Consider the following 15,585-nt stretch of genomic DNA (forward strand, 5'->3'; position numbering starts at 1 on the left):
AAATGGTCCACATAAATTACAAACTTTGGTTAGTTTTGCACCGACAAATTTACCGGCTTACCAAATAGATTTTTAGCTATAATGGATGCAAACACAAATTTTAATAAAGCATATGTCTTTTTTTATCAAAAGCTCAATTGAATGCAAATTTACTTCTTTTTCATTGATGTACTTATACATCTTATTATCAATGTAAATATGCATTGGAAATTGTGTTTTCTGTCATTTGTGAATGCATAAATGTAATGTCAAACACATGCAAAAGTGAATCAGAGTGCAAATTTACCATGAATTGGGATTTACACTCCATTTGCATCGTCTTCAAACACAACCTTATTATCAATGTAAATATGCATTAGAAAATGTGTTTTCTGTCATTTGTCCATGCATAAATGTAATGTTGCCAATCACAAGCAAAAATGAACCATAGTGTGAATTTACCCTGAATCGGGATTTATACTCTATTTGCATTGTTTCTAAATACAACCTTAGGATATGTTTTGGATCTTCCATTTTTCATTTTGAGGGAAATGGTAGCTATAGGTTTTAAAGGGGCATTCTACAACATTAATGTTTTTTTTCATTTGTTTGTGAAATTTCCACATCAGCAAAAAAAAAAAAAAAACAAAAACATGCTCTTAAATTGTCTTTTTGTTTTAAAAACCAAGGTTCAAAGTATCATTACGTATTGGGACCCTTCCGATACGCCCCTACAGTGGGTGTATGGGGGGTCTGACCGATTCAGTGGATGGAGGGGTCCTAGACCGGCTCCCCTGAACCAGTTTAAAAAAAATAAAAAAAAAGTAAAAAAAAAAATCAAAATGCCCGATATGCCCCTACCGACGTATTGATATTTTGAACCTTATTAAAAACCAAAAAGAAGTTGGTTTTGTTTCAAAAAACAATACAGGGTTAAGAAATTACCATGAAAGTGATTTTTTTTTTAAAACAGAAACAAATTTGTAGTATGGAAATTATATCATTTATGGAACATAACCAGATGAAAACATGTTCATTGAACTAGAAAATCAAGAAAATGTTTAGGTTATATATATATATATATATATATATATATATATATATATATATATATATATATATTCTGTGTTTTTATGTTAGGAATAAGTTTGTTTTCAAACCAGATGGTTTGGTTTTACTTTTGAAAACCTGCCCCAAAAAAAAAAAAAAAAAAAAAAGAAAGAAAGAAACGAAAACAATTCACTTCAGAGAATGCCCCCTAAAATATCTACTTTGAGGTAAGTGGTGTTTGTCTACTCACTGATTTTTTTCCCTTTTGTTGATAGATTACTCACTGTTGATGTTCAACCAATATTTGAATTTGGGTTTCCTCTATGGAATTTGGAATTTGAAGGCACGAAATGAAAGATGATTGAGCGATTTTTTTTTTTTTTTGGTTCATGCACTTTGTTTTCAAGATACTCTTGTCTTTTTCTTTCTTTTTTGGGTAACACAGATACTTGTATTTGACATTATACAAAATTCAACTTCATCTTAATTGTAAGTGATTTATATTTTATACGGATATGATGGTCCCCTGCGTTGTATTTATTCCTTCCTATCTTTCAGTTGACTGCATATGTATGTATATTAGTATATATTTTAATGCCAAAAGAATAATAATGAGAGTGACATTTTGGAATATGACATGGTGCAATATCAAACCCATTATTAATATTTCCAATTTTGTTCAACCTTGGATCGTAAAATATAAGAAGTTATTCATCTTAATATTTCCAATCTCAGTAAACCATTTTGTCAAAAAAAAAAGAAAAATAGTAAACCATATCTATTCACATCCTATCATGTAGATCTGCAAATACATAAGATTGTCAGCAATATTTAGAGGGCTTTCACAAACATTCAAACTAAAAACACAAACGCTACTTAAAAAATAAATAAATAAATAAAAATAAAAAACATAATTAAACAGACACACATGTTTATCTGTTGTGAACTAAGGTACCATTTTCTTTCATTCTTTTGTGAATAAGAAGAAAATCCAACTAAAAAAAGTCTCATCCAAACATATTTATCTGTTGAAGCTAAAATGAAAAAATCAAATGAAAAGAAATAAAGAAAGATAAGTGATTTCGAAATGATTTTGTTAGAGAATAAAAACCTTTTCAAGGAATTCACCTAATAGCTTAAACTTTTAGTTTGAAAGGGTTGTTAAAATGATATTAGAACTTGTTTGACCAAATGGCATAATATTTAATACTTAAGTGAAAAAGAAAGAAACATATATTTGGTCAATAATCACATATCTTATATTTCTTATCTCCTTTTAGAAATCGGGTTTCCTCTTCACATTCATTGCAGAGCCTTTGCAGCCATGCATTGGAAACATCTCCCCATGAATAAAAACATATAAATACGGTAATGTTCCTGATGTACACAGTTCAGGGGCTGTAAGGTGGGTGTTAAGGACCAATTTTGCCAGGAGGAAATCTAAACTCCTCTTCTTAGCCCTTTTTTTTTTTCTAACATTGCATATAAATCTATCACTTTTTTTCCTGTAAAAACAAAACTTCTTCCAGTTACATATACTATTGAAATCTTGGATCACTGTTTTGTGTTTCCTTACATTACAGCAGTAGAACACACCCTTATTTTATTGTATGTGAAAGCATAAAAGCACATACATATCCTCCAACAGCAACAAACGAGGACAACAGCAAAAGCTTTTTTGGAGTAAATGGAAAATGCATGGGGCACTGCCTCTGTATGCTTGATTCTTTGCTACTGGCCCAGTTTCCATTTGTAGTCAACCCAGTACTATTTAAGAACCGACGGGGTTAACTAGACAAGAAAAGAAAGAGGAGGATCTGAGATATTACCCTACCTAGAGTTATTCTAATTTCAATTGGAAAGCCAGATTAGCACAGAGGTGGACAAAGGAATATTTTTTTTTCAAGTAATAACCTTGAAAGGCTAAGAAGGAAGCAAGCAAAGATGCCCTGAGCACAGAATGTTGGAATATAATCATGTCCTACATCAAATTTACTTTTGTTAATGGTTTAATTCACATATAACCTACGGAATCACAGTACTCCCATTGAAAAAGAGGAAGGAATCCCAATATGGACGAAAAAAAAAAGGTGTCAAATATATAGACAACGATAACAAAGAAGTCAACATCCAAAAATCTATCTATCTATTTATCTCTCTATATATATAGATATATACATCACATCAAAGAAAACAAATTCATTAATGTCATAGTTGTAGCATATGGCTATGAGTGTCAAGTCTTCAGCAACACCATTTATATTTTCCCACTTGAATTTTTTTAAACAAAAATATTAATATGTTGTTGTTGATTTAATAATTAATTTTGTTTTAGAATACAAAATCATATATATTGGGTGAACACCCAGAGGATAACTATACCATATATATGTACACGCATTTGACATTCGTATTGTGGTGTTTTTTTTTTCAAAAATAAAGGAAAAAAACTAATAAGGATTCCTCAACTAGTAGAAATCGACAGAAATACTGCTATCGTGCTTCGGGAGAAAAGCAAATATAGCATAACCTTTAGAATCTCTTTCATCTTTCATATGTGAAAAAAGGGGATTCTGTTTCCATAGATGGGACGTTTTTGCATAATGAGTAATTTAGCAAAAGGATAGGGATGGGTTAAAAATATTGATAATAACAGTATTTTGATATATATATATATATATATATTTTCATCACTCAACCGTAAATTAACAGGCTTCAGCTAGCCTTCTTATTTCCACCGTCCTCAATTTTAGCCCAGTAGACTCTTATTAGGACAAAAGCCCTTTGTTGAAGTGATTTTTTTCAAGTTAAATTAAAAGAAAATGAAGGCAAAATTTAAATGCTCATCAAATAAATGAGCAGCATGAATAATTGGCCACATCATCTCTCTGAGTAGCCGCTGAAAAGAGAAGATGTCATCATATATACAAATAAATAATTATTGACTGAAGAGGGGGATGACGAGGTGGCCAAATACATTGAGCTCTTCAGTTTCACCACCTCAGCAAGGACTTCGACGGCAGCAAGACAGGATTCCCTCTCATACAAGTAATATTAAACATTATTTTCCCAAACATTCTCTTTACAAGCTGGCCAATTCTTTATTGTCTGCGGATCATAATTCATAACCATCCAAGAAAATGTAAGCATATCTTCCATAAAATATATAACTATACCACAGTATTCTCTGTTTGATCTGTTAACCCTTTGGCCTTTGTAAAGACAAAAGAGATCCCCACCATTTTAGTTGTAAATTCCCCCAAACCTGTTTAGCTTATTGCATATAATCTCAACATGCCCAATTAATTACTTCCGATTAGAATTCTGCAATAAACAAATGAACCTCGTTGAATTCCGATCAGGAGGACATCAAGAGTTGTACAAAGGGTAAAACCATTAGTGGGTATAAACGGAAAAGCCTCTTTATGCAAAGAAAGGTACCTCCGTCCCATTCTCTCTCTCTCTCTCTCTCTATCTCTGCACGCACCTTCACCACCTTTTTCTTCAACTCAGCTTAGTATTGCTGCAACCAAATGATACCTCATCATGCCTTATATACATTTCTCTCTTCCTCCTCTCTTCGCCTGCAACAGATACGTTAACTAACCAACCACCCACGCCCTGGTTCTGGTTTTTCTTTTCATTCTCTACTCCATATGTATAATCTCGATTCTCTGATGGGTGCCCAATTTCTTCCCTATCTTATCATGTTATTTCTTTCTCTTTCTAACATTTCCTCTCATGCCACCGTTGAAAACCAATCTCATTTCTTCACTCTCATGAAACAATCACTCTCAGGCAAATCGTTGTCTAGTTGGGATGTTGCAATTGTCGGTGAGAGGTCATATTGTAACTACACTGGAATTGGTTGCAACGACGAAGGGTATATTGTAGAGATTGATGTCTCCAGATGGTCACTCAGTGGTCATTTTCCAGCTAACGTCTGCCACTACCTACCCCAACTGCGTATTCTCCGGCTCGGCCATAACAACCTCCATGGCAACTTTCCTGCTGGCATCAATAACTGCTCTCTGTTAGAAGATCTCAATATGACTTACTCGTCTCTTATTGGGACACTTCCAGATTTCTCACCCATGAAATCTCTCAAACGTCTTGACCTGTCATACAACCTCTTTACTGGGGATTTCCCCATGTCAATCACCAATCTCACCAACCTAGAGTGGCTGAATTTCAATGAGAATGGAGGTTTCAATTTGTGGCAGCTGCCAGAGGAGATCACCCGGCTTACAAAGCTTAAAACCATGATCCTGTCAACGTGCATGGTTCATGGCAGGATCCCAGCATCCATTGGGAACATGACTTCACTCGTCGACCTCGAATTGTGTGGGAATTTCCTTGTTGGTCGAATTCCTCCAGAGCTGGGGAAGCTGAAGAATTTGCGGCAGTTAGAGCTTTACTACAACCAACTCGTAGGTGAAATTCCTGAGGAGCTCGGAAATCTTACGCAGCTCATTGACGTGGATATGTCTGTCAATCTACTAGTTGGCAAGATACCGGAGTCTCTCTGCAATCTTCCTAGTCTCCGTGTCCTGCAGTTATACAACAACAGCCTCACTGGAGAAATCCCGAGCATAATTGGTAACTCATCAACTTTGAAGATATTGTCTCTCTATGACAATTTTTTGACAGGCAAAGTGCCTACGAATCTTGGAGAGTCATCGGATTTGACTGCTTTGGACTTGTCGGAAAACCACCTCTCCGGGGATTTTCCACCGAATATTTGCAAGGGAGGTAAATTGTTGTATTTTCTTGTGCTGGATAATATGTTCACCGGTAGGTTGCCCGCGACTTACGGGAAATGCAAGTGTCTCCTAAGGTTTCGAGTTAGCTCCAACTTTTTGGAAGGCCCCATCCCCGAAGACCTTTTGGGTCTTCCCCATGCTTCGATCATTGATCTGGGTTTTAATCGGTTCAGTGGTGCAATTGCAAAAACGATCGGAAATGGTAAGAACTTATCGGAGCTGTTTATACAACACAATATGATTTCGGGTGTTGTACCACCTGAAATCAGCCAAGCTAGTAATCTGGTGAAGATTGATTTTAGCAACAATCTCCTCAGGGGTGCCATTCCTCCTGAAATTGGAAATCTAAGGAAGTTGAATCTACTACTCCTCCAAGATAACAAATTTAGTTCACCCATCCCCAAAACGCTTTCTTCCTTGAAATCCCTTAATGTTCTTGACCTATCGAACAACCTCTTGACGGGGAGTATCCCAGAAAGTATCTGTGAATTGCTACCCAACTCGATCAATTTTTCAAACAATCGTCTCTCAGGTCCAGTTCCTCTCTCTTTGATTAAAGGAGGATTAGTAGAAAGCCTTTCGGGAAATCCAGGTCTTTGTGTTTCAATATACCTTAATACATCTGATTCAGACTTCCCAGTGTGTCCACAGATTTACAGCCGAAAGAGGCTAAACTGTATATGGGTTATTGGGGTTTCGGGGATAGTCGTGATCATTGGGGCAGTATTGTTTCTGAAACGTTGGCTTAGAAAGGAGACAGAAATGCTGGAACAGGATGAAATCTTAGTTTGGTCGTCCTCACATGTCCAAAACTTCCACAAGATCAACTTTGACCAGCGTGAGATCGTTGAGGCCCTGGTTGACAAAAACATTGTGGGACATGGAGGGTCGGGAACAGTGTATAAGATCGAGTTGAGCAACGGAAAGACGGTTGCGGTGAAGAAACTGTGGAGTCGAAAGGTGAAGGACTCGGCATCAGAGGATCAGTTGTTCCTAGATAAGGAACTTAAAACGGAGGTGGAAACGCTTGGGAGTATCAGGCACATGAACATCATCAAGTTATACTGCTACTTCTCAAGCTCACACTCGAATCTTCTGGTTTACGAATACATGCCAAATGGAAACTTATGGGATGCACTTCACAGAGGGCGAGACAGACACTTTCTGGATTGGCCCACTCGACATCGAATTGCACTCGGAGTGGCACAGGGTCTGGCCTACCTCCACCATGATTTATCGCCACCCATCATTCACCGAGATATCAAGTCAACCAACATTTTGCTCAGCGCCGATTACCAACCTAAGGTGGCTGACTTCGGCGTTGCAAAGGTGTTGCAAGCAAGAGGTGGCAAGGATTCCACTACCACTGTTATTGCAGGAACTTACGGGTACATTGCCCCAGGTATGTAATTATATATGTTCTAAATCAACTCAATTTTAATCCAAATTAATTAACATGTTTACATGCTTCTGCATGTTTTTAACTCGACTACATCATGCATGATGCATGCATGCCATATGTTCGATATCGGTTAATCCTTCATCTTCTATTCATTGTCGGTCTTTAATTAACTAATCTTTCTGGTTGATGTCTGATGACAGAGTATGCTTATTCATCCAAGGCAACAGTTAAGTGTGATGTCTATAGCTTTGGCGTAGTGCTCATGGAATTGATAACTGGGAAGAAACCAGTAGAACCGGAGTTCGGAGAGAGCAAGAACATTTTATACTGGGTTTCATGCAAAGTGGAAACCAAAGAAGGAGCGATGGAGGTGTTAGACAAGCGATTAGTTGGGCTATTCATGGAAGAGATGATACAGGCGCTTCGAATTGCCATCCGTTGTACCTGCAGGGTCCCTGCCCTCCGTCCCACCATGAACGAGGTCGTTCAGTTGCTGATTGAGGCAGACCCTTGCAGATTTGATTCTTGCAAGTCATCAAAGAAGGAAACATCAGATGTCGTTAAGAGTTAAGACCAAGTACGCATCGGAATTATGAGCATACAAAGAGATCGATAAGTTTTAGGTTATGTTTGGCTTGAAGGAAAGTGCAGGAAAGAAAGGGAAAGGTCGGTAAACCTTTACAAACCTTTATATAGGTTTTCTGTCTTTCCCTTCCTTTCCTTACCTTTTCCTTAAAACCAAGCATAACCTTTTAAGTAAGTAATACAGAAATTAGTGTAGAATCAACTTTCTCTCTCTCTTGATTAAAAAAAGTAGTTGTAGTAGAGAGATTCTGTCTTTTTATTTCTTTTCCTTTTCCTCCTGTTTTGTTTCTCGTAAGAAGTTGATGTATATAATTGGATCATTACAGCTGCTTTATAGTAACGCACAGCATCTACATATATTATAGATCCAAAGAAAACAAAAGAATAAAAAGCCGTTTTCTTGCTCTTCATTTTTTTCCTTTTTGGGGTATTCTGTTTTTCCTAACTTTTATTCTCTCTTTAATTCATGAGTGATTCAAAAAAGGAGACCTAAAGAATGCAGAAATGTTGTGGACGACTGGATATGCGTAAGATGGTGATTTGTAACGGGTTCGTTTGGAACAAAAGTGCTGGGTTCTTGATTTTAGAACATAAAGTTGGGTAAGATTCGCTAAAGAGAAGATGAGCCATCCGTCGTAAAAGATGGAGAGAGACATGATTGATTGATGAGCATCTTTGTCTTTGTGACTTGTGAGTGTGATTATTATTGGATATTAGAGAGAGAGAGAGAGAAGGGGAAGGGGGGGAGGAAAGAGAAAGCACTCTCCAAGCCTCCATCAACCGTAGATAGTGTGCCATAATCTCCACTCACAACTTATCCATCAAATTGTTTTTTAAAATAAAAAACTACTCCACTTCCACTCCCAATTCAAAAACTCTTGATTAGTTTAATTAGAAAGGGCGTAATGAGTGACTGAGTGAGAGAGGAGAGGTATTTCAGTATTTCTATTTCCTTGTTTCTGCTATTCAGAAGGAAAAGGAGATCTAATTAATCACCAGAGTTTGTGGATGGAATTGCGTTGGGGCCTTGCAATATATATATATATATATGGGCCTCTTGGCATTACAATGTAGAAAAATATATAGTTTATTTCAAGAAAGTAGCTTAGCTTGGCGTGCTAGATTCTATGCTAGAATTTAGCCACTTATCAAGCCAGTGGTCACGGACAAATAATAAGTAAGATAGGCACGTGCATAAATGCACGTCCACACGTGTGTGTGCTCTTGTGTGATGTGTCCACACTGTGCGTGGGCTGGTACTTTGTAGGTCCACCCGGAAGAATAAGATTCAAGCATGATTGAGATGCAATGACCATATTATTCTATTGCAACAGTACAATGCAACAAAGGGTAACCAATACTGTGATGGAATATCTTTGGTGAGTTAGATATTTTTTAATAAATGAGGTGGTGAGAATAAGAGGAACATCTTCTTTTTTTTTCTTTTATTTATTTTCATTTGGGTCGGGACTCGGGAATGGAATATCTTTGCTACAGCAACACATACATATATGCTCTGAAGGGCTGGTAATGAAAAACAAAACTGTACTTGAGCACTTGAATCTATGTGCTGGACCATGGTTTTTAAAAATGAATCGGTCAGAGGTCCAGTTACCGGTTTGAACAGTCCAACTGTTTGATTCAAATGATTGGTCTGTTCTGACAAAAAAAATAATATAAAATTAGAAAACAGTCAAAACCGTTTGAATGATTCGCATGATTAATCAGCCGGTTTAGCGGTTTATTGATCAAAATCAACAGTATTAAGGGAAAAACAGTTTTGGAGGAAAACGGAATCAATCAGGTGACCGATTCTCGATTTTTCTGGTCTGACAGTCCGATCCATTCCGATTTTGAAAACAGTGTACTGGACGGCTGGTTATAGTGGTACTGTCGATGAGTTTAGGCACTTCCTTTTTTGAAGCACATAGCTAGAATACAGTATTAATTATGATCATGCTAATTACGCCCAATCAGGTCCAATACCTGTTATGGGCCTTAAAGTTTAAAGTAGCCCATCCATCATCAAAATTTAATTTTAATAGTCCACAGTTGATAGTTTCCACTTCCCAGTTAATTTGTTACTGAAAAAAGAAAAAGAAGGATGAAAAGTCTTTGACTAGCGTGTCAGGAATGCTAGAGACTAGAAAAACAACATTCATCGACCTTGCACATAAATGATGTACAGTCTAATTAGTATGGTGGCAACCATAGCTACTGTAGTTTTTACTGTACATGCATGAAAATATAATCGTGGCTGCCTTTGTTTGAGGCATCTTCCCATAATCCTCTTCCATATATCGCACCACCCACACCCACACCTACGAGTAACCTGCTACTCATGAGGAATAATGAATTCAATTTCAAATGCAAATGCACAGCAGGATAAGTTGTTTACATTTAGGCTATCTTTGGTTTGAAGGAAAATGTAGGGAAATGACTATGTTTCCCTGTCTTTTCCTTCAAATCAAATACAACTTTAGGTGATATTTGAATAAAGCGATTGTCATCTTTACGTGTCTTTGTTTAAGATGATAATGATAATTCTAATGCAAATCTTGTATGATGGATGAATGTATATGTCAAGTTTTCTTTTTTTTTTTTTTTTTTAATTATTAGTGGCGGTGGTCGTGGGGAAGGAGTATCCATCACCATTGTTTCTTGCAAGTTCAAAAGACAAAAGGGGGTCATTTGGAAAATGTGGCCTTACCTGTACTTTGGCGAGAGTAGATGTTCACTATAATACCACACGTAGGGGTGTCAATTGGATTGGATTTGGTCCAATCCAATTCAGTCCAATGTGAGTCCATTATAAATGGATCAGGTCTGATTCAATCCAATCTAATTCAATGAATGTTTTAGACCAATTTGGATTGGTCCAATTCAATGTCTAGACTGTCCAATTTGTTCAAATTTATTTTGATTTAGACTGGTTTCAACGCAAACCCAGTTCATTGACACATATATTCTTATGTTATATCAATTGACCAGATACTGGTCCAATCCAATTTGTCTTGTTAGTCCATCCAATCTGTCTAAATTGATTTTAGACTGGCAGGGTCTAATCCAACATTGACACCCTTAACAACACATGTAAATCAAAAGGCCTTTACCTGTACTTTGGCCACAGCTTCCAACAATTGGCAAGAATTAATAATAGCAGTTTCTTTTGGAACAGAAGTTTTAAGATACACTACTTTCTTGTCCACATCAGCACTATACACTACCTTGTATACTTGTATTGGGGAGTTGGGGTTTGCACCCAACAGTAAATCCCAGCTGTGTATTAGAAATTCACATCAGCACCCCATTGGGTGGCCCTACAGTACATCCCAACCATGTATTGGGAACATTTCCCAATGATAAATATCGAAGATGTTTCCAGTACACGATGAGATGTGCATGTAGGGTGCACCCTGTCGGGTGCTGATGTGATCTCGTGAATTGGGAACATCTTCCATTGACAAATACGGAAGATGTTCTCCCTTCTATTTTAAGTTTTAACCAAAACACAAAATTAGCATGTCGGAGGTGCCATACTCTCACACATACATACAGAGGCAGAGCCCCTATATATCTCCTTGTAAGAATTCTCTTGGTCGTTTGACTCGTTTCTTTCTTTCTCTTCTTTATTTCACAATGTAATCTACTTTACACATAATTGGAACTTTCTAAGAAGCTACAGTTTCTGATAATCCAACAAAGTAACGATCTTCAAATTAAATAAATTACCTAACTGCTAAATTACGAAAATACTCCTAATTTGTCAATAGAAAATCATTTCACAGGTGAAAATCCACCCCTCTAAGCGAGGTTTCCCTGAAACAACAATCCGTGGATAATTTACCTTGTGTTCAATGACACAGGGATCATGACGTACGGTCTCATTCGGTAGATTATATGTATAAATAAAGTAAGAAAAAAACCAGAATTAATGGAAGAATATAACTAAACCATTTGATGGGAGGTGAAAATAAAAAGTGAAACTTGGTGAAATAAACTGAATAAATCAGGTGTGTTAGTCATTCGATTACGCTATTTTCTGGTGTGGCCCATGTTTTAGCAGGGGCCCATCTAATGGTTGGTCATGAGGGCCCTGGCTAAAGGGTGAACATCCCACACCTTGAATTAAGCCAGTTAAAATAAGCCCAAGCCCAGTCGCTATTCTATTTTTTAGGTTCAAAAGATCAAGCCTTATTGGCCTTTAAACAAGCCGAATAACTTGGCTTCAAGACACATCATTACTTTATGAACCAGCCCATGGGTTGAGCAACCATTGAGTTAATTTTGGATGGATTATGATGGGTTGAGTAAGGATACCCATTTGGTTGGACGATGGCTATTTTCTAGGCTAGGTAGGACACATCGGAGAACTACATAATTTTAAATGGGTGATTAATTTAGGGGTTTTTATAGGTCAGTCCAAAAATCCCTTAATTTTAAAGGATACCATTAGGCCTACAACAGCTAGTAGCTAATAGGCTAATAGCTATAGGATTACGATCCAGCACTAAATGCGCCCTATCTGATGAGATAGATTCATTTGAACAACACGTGGGGATTATAAGTCTGATAAAATAAGCTCGAGGCCAGTAGCTATTCAATATTAATCAGGTCCAAAGCGCTATCAGCCTTTTTACAGAGCAAATAAACTGCCTCGTAATTTCTAGGGCTACAAGACCTATAGGAAGGGGTCAGGTGCCCCATAAACTGCCTCATATTTCATGCTCAGACTCTGGGGAAGAGCTACCCCCCCCCCCCCCCCACCAAAAAAAAAAAAAAAAAAAAAAACGATCAGCATCGAATTAGATATAAGCTGGTGAAAATTTGGCCCATCGTCCCTTTGATCTTGAACTCGATCTTGATGTTTCAGAGTAACTGACCGACCAAAGTCATCACCCTGAACTTTCAAACTGTTTTTACCACCTTCGTTAAATTGAAAAAAGAAAAGGAACGTTCAGAACTGAAAATATATATTGGTACTTCACTGTTGAAACTTGAAACGTAAAACCAGGCAGTTTCAAGTAATGTCCAATCTCTGAGCAAGGTGTCGTAGATTCAACAAATTTGGTAGGAGACCACCCTCCTTATTGTTTATGTTTGTGAAAGTATTTTACATTTGAGCGTACGCACTACGCAGTTGCGCACTGTCAGTGAGCAAATTCCGATCATGTGTCATCAGCTGTCCAAAACCATAGCTGAATTGACCCGGAGTTCAGTATTAGAATGGATCGGCTGATTTTCCCCTTAAGGCTAGTTTTTTGGTTTGATAGGAAGTATGAGAAAAATAGAAAGTTGAGGAAAAGTTTTTAAGGAATTTCAGAAAATCACTTGACAATTGTGAATTGTACCTCAACTTTCTGTTTCCCTCTTTCTAACATAGTGACTTTGGTCCTAAGGCTCTGTTTGTTTGCAATTTAATTTTCTTCAGATTAATATTAATGCATGATAGTGCAAATGAGAAGAATGCAAAATTTGGTTCACTTTTTATTTACGTTTTACTTTGCTTCATGTTTGCAATGCAAGCAAGCAAATAAAGCAAGAACTGAAACAAAGATATATCAAAACTTGCACTCAAATGATTTGCAGTTTTATGATTTTGCATCAATGCAAATGAAATTGGATTGTGAACAAACCAGATCAAAAAATCCCTAGTATCCAGGTTCAAAACAATAAATCAATGAGCAAAATTATCATTTTATAAACAATCCAGCAATTGAAATTCAAGTTTTGTTTTGTTTTTTATTTTGAAAAAGGAGGCATACCATTACAGTGGGGATGCAGTTGCTAGAATGAAGGCTTCATTCAAACTTGCTACATGAAAGAGGATATTGTATAAAATTCCTGTGAACCCATTTTCATCCCAATCTAGGATTGTGTTATCCATTGTGGTTGTTTCCTTTTTTTTGGAAATTGTTGTTAAAAATAAAGTTCCACCATAAATCAACATTAAAAAAAAACGATATGGAAATGAAACCGTTCTGTCCATCGGTTTCTAGGTCAACGGTCCGACCATCCGATTCGAATGAATGGACCGTTTTGATAACAAAATTAAATAAAAATAAATAAAAAAGGGCCAAAACCATTGAACGGATCGACGGTTCGACTGCCCGGGCCAATGATTTATTGACTTTTTCAATGGTTTTTAATCAAATTCTAAGTTTTGGATAAAACAGAACCAGTTGCCTAGATGATTCCCAGGACAAACGGTCCAACTGTCTGAATCAACAACAGTTCGAAAACGTTGCCATAAATTATAAATATCCATATCTTTTATTATTGCCATTGGATTCAAAATTTGGAATTTTGTACTAGTTTTTGGATGTTAAAATTTTTTTCAACCTAGTAAAATGAGTTGGTATTCTAGTGGAGCGTTATTTTGCTTACTTATATGTAGGTCCCACTCTTGAAAATGAAAATAATAATAATAATAATAATAATAATATATTTCTTTATTTATTTTCAAACTGTGAAATTAATGAAAATACATTAATTACATGGGCACTATCTTCTTGAGAAAATTACTTCAAAGAGATACCAAAGCTTAAAATATCAATATCATATGGACGATACATGGCATATAATTGGTTGGAATATCTACCAATTCCATGTGCCAGTCCATATTAGCCCTTACCGGATTTGTATTATTGTTCCATATTGATCAATATTATTAATGAGTATTAGAATTCATACGGAGCAAAGTTCTTAAAATCAGTATTCTTTAAGTATTAATAAAATTTATACTGTTTTGCTAGGTGTGTGTTTATGCATATTAAATGAACTCTTCAGTTATTTCCCTTCATTTCACACTTGGCATTAGAATATTAAATTATGTGTTTTTTAATGTTTTTTTTTGGTTTTCGATTTTATTTATGAATTTATACATCGTTTATGGTTATATTTGAAATTATATGATGGATATGAATTTTCCTAGCATATTTATATTCATGCACATTTTAATATGTATTTTAATATGCTATGCAAATCTAAGCATTTTTTTAGGCATATCTTAAAATTGTTTTTCCATATAAATAATACTTGCACCTTGGGAAAAAGCACCTTAATTTGCAACATAGAGATACATGGGTCATCTACATAAATGGAATGTTGAATATTGGGGGAAAGAAAATGTGAATTTTCTTGATTTCTGTATGATACCATCAGCAACACAAACCCCCATTTGGCAACATTTTTCTGCCAAAAATTCCATTGGTTGGGAAAGCCTTTGACTCTTACTAAAAAGCTGAAAATGTTACTTTTAACAACATATAACTTAGCCACGTGTACCTATATATATATATTTAAAAGATGTTGAGGGGGCCGGGTGATTTTGAAAAACAAAAACAACAAAAACTTCTCATGGCAACATGTATAAGTTGGACCATGGATGTGATATATATATATATATCCACCGTCAAAAGGAACATATAGTACTCCTTTGAAGTGAAAGTGAAGTTATTTGGTAGAGATGGAAGTTGGCAATTGGCTAATTGGGGTTGTCGCTGTATAGCTTCATGAAAGCAACAGAGCAGAAAAAAACTCTAATTAACTGCATGGGGATGCCTTTGAGAGCCCATTGAACTTTGTAATATATTGCCCGCTAGGGGGAAAATGCCTCCTTAAGTTTTCCAGGGACCGAATTAAGTGAATGCGTGTGGGAGACTGGTGATTTCTTTAATTAATTTGGACCAATGCCAAAGCCTGCTCTGAAACTGAAAGAACATTATTATATAGAGAGTCATCCAGATCGCTTAGCCAGAGAAGTTGTTTTTTGCAAGCCAATGAGCGTAGACAATTCCTCCGGAC

General features: G+C 36.3%; 1 protein-coding gene across 1 annotated transcript; it reads left to right on the forward strand.

Moving 5' to 3' along the window:
* Positions 1 to 4,490: 4,490 nt before the first annotated feature.
* LOC148851282 (receptor protein-tyrosine kinase CEPR1-like) lies at positions 4,491 to 8,186 on the forward strand. Its single transcript, XM_088943647.1, has 2 exons — positions 4,491 to 7,194; positions 7,395 to 8,186. The coding sequence occupies exons 1-2, from the start codon at positions 4,686 to 4,688 to the stop codon at positions 7,763 to 7,765; spliced, it is 2,880 nt and encodes a 959-aa protein (XP_088799773.1). The 5' UTR covers positions 4,491 to 4,685; the 3' UTR covers positions 7,766 to 8,186.
* The last annotated feature ends 7,399 nt before the right edge of the window (positions 8,187 to 15,585 follow it).

This window comes from Nelumbo lutea, chromosome 5, assembly GCF_056320005.1.
Source record: "Nelumbo lutea isolate HS-2025 chromosome 5, American lotus-T2T, whole genome shotgun sequence".
Taxonomy (NCBI): Eukaryota; Viridiplantae; Streptophyta; class Magnoliopsida; order Proteales; family Nelumbonaceae; genus Nelumbo; species Nelumbo lutea.

What these genes read in the sequence shown, in the direction of transcription:
- LOC148851282 (XM_088943647.1), top strand. Translation starts at nt 4,686, where the DNA reads ATGTATAATCTCGATTCTCTGATGGGTGCCCAATTTCTTCCCTATCTT. An exon ending in TTACGGGTACATTGCCCCAG is followed by an intron (nt 7,195 to 7,394) that starts GTATGTAATTAT and finishes GTCTGATGACAG; the next exon opens with AGTATGCTTATTCATCCAAG.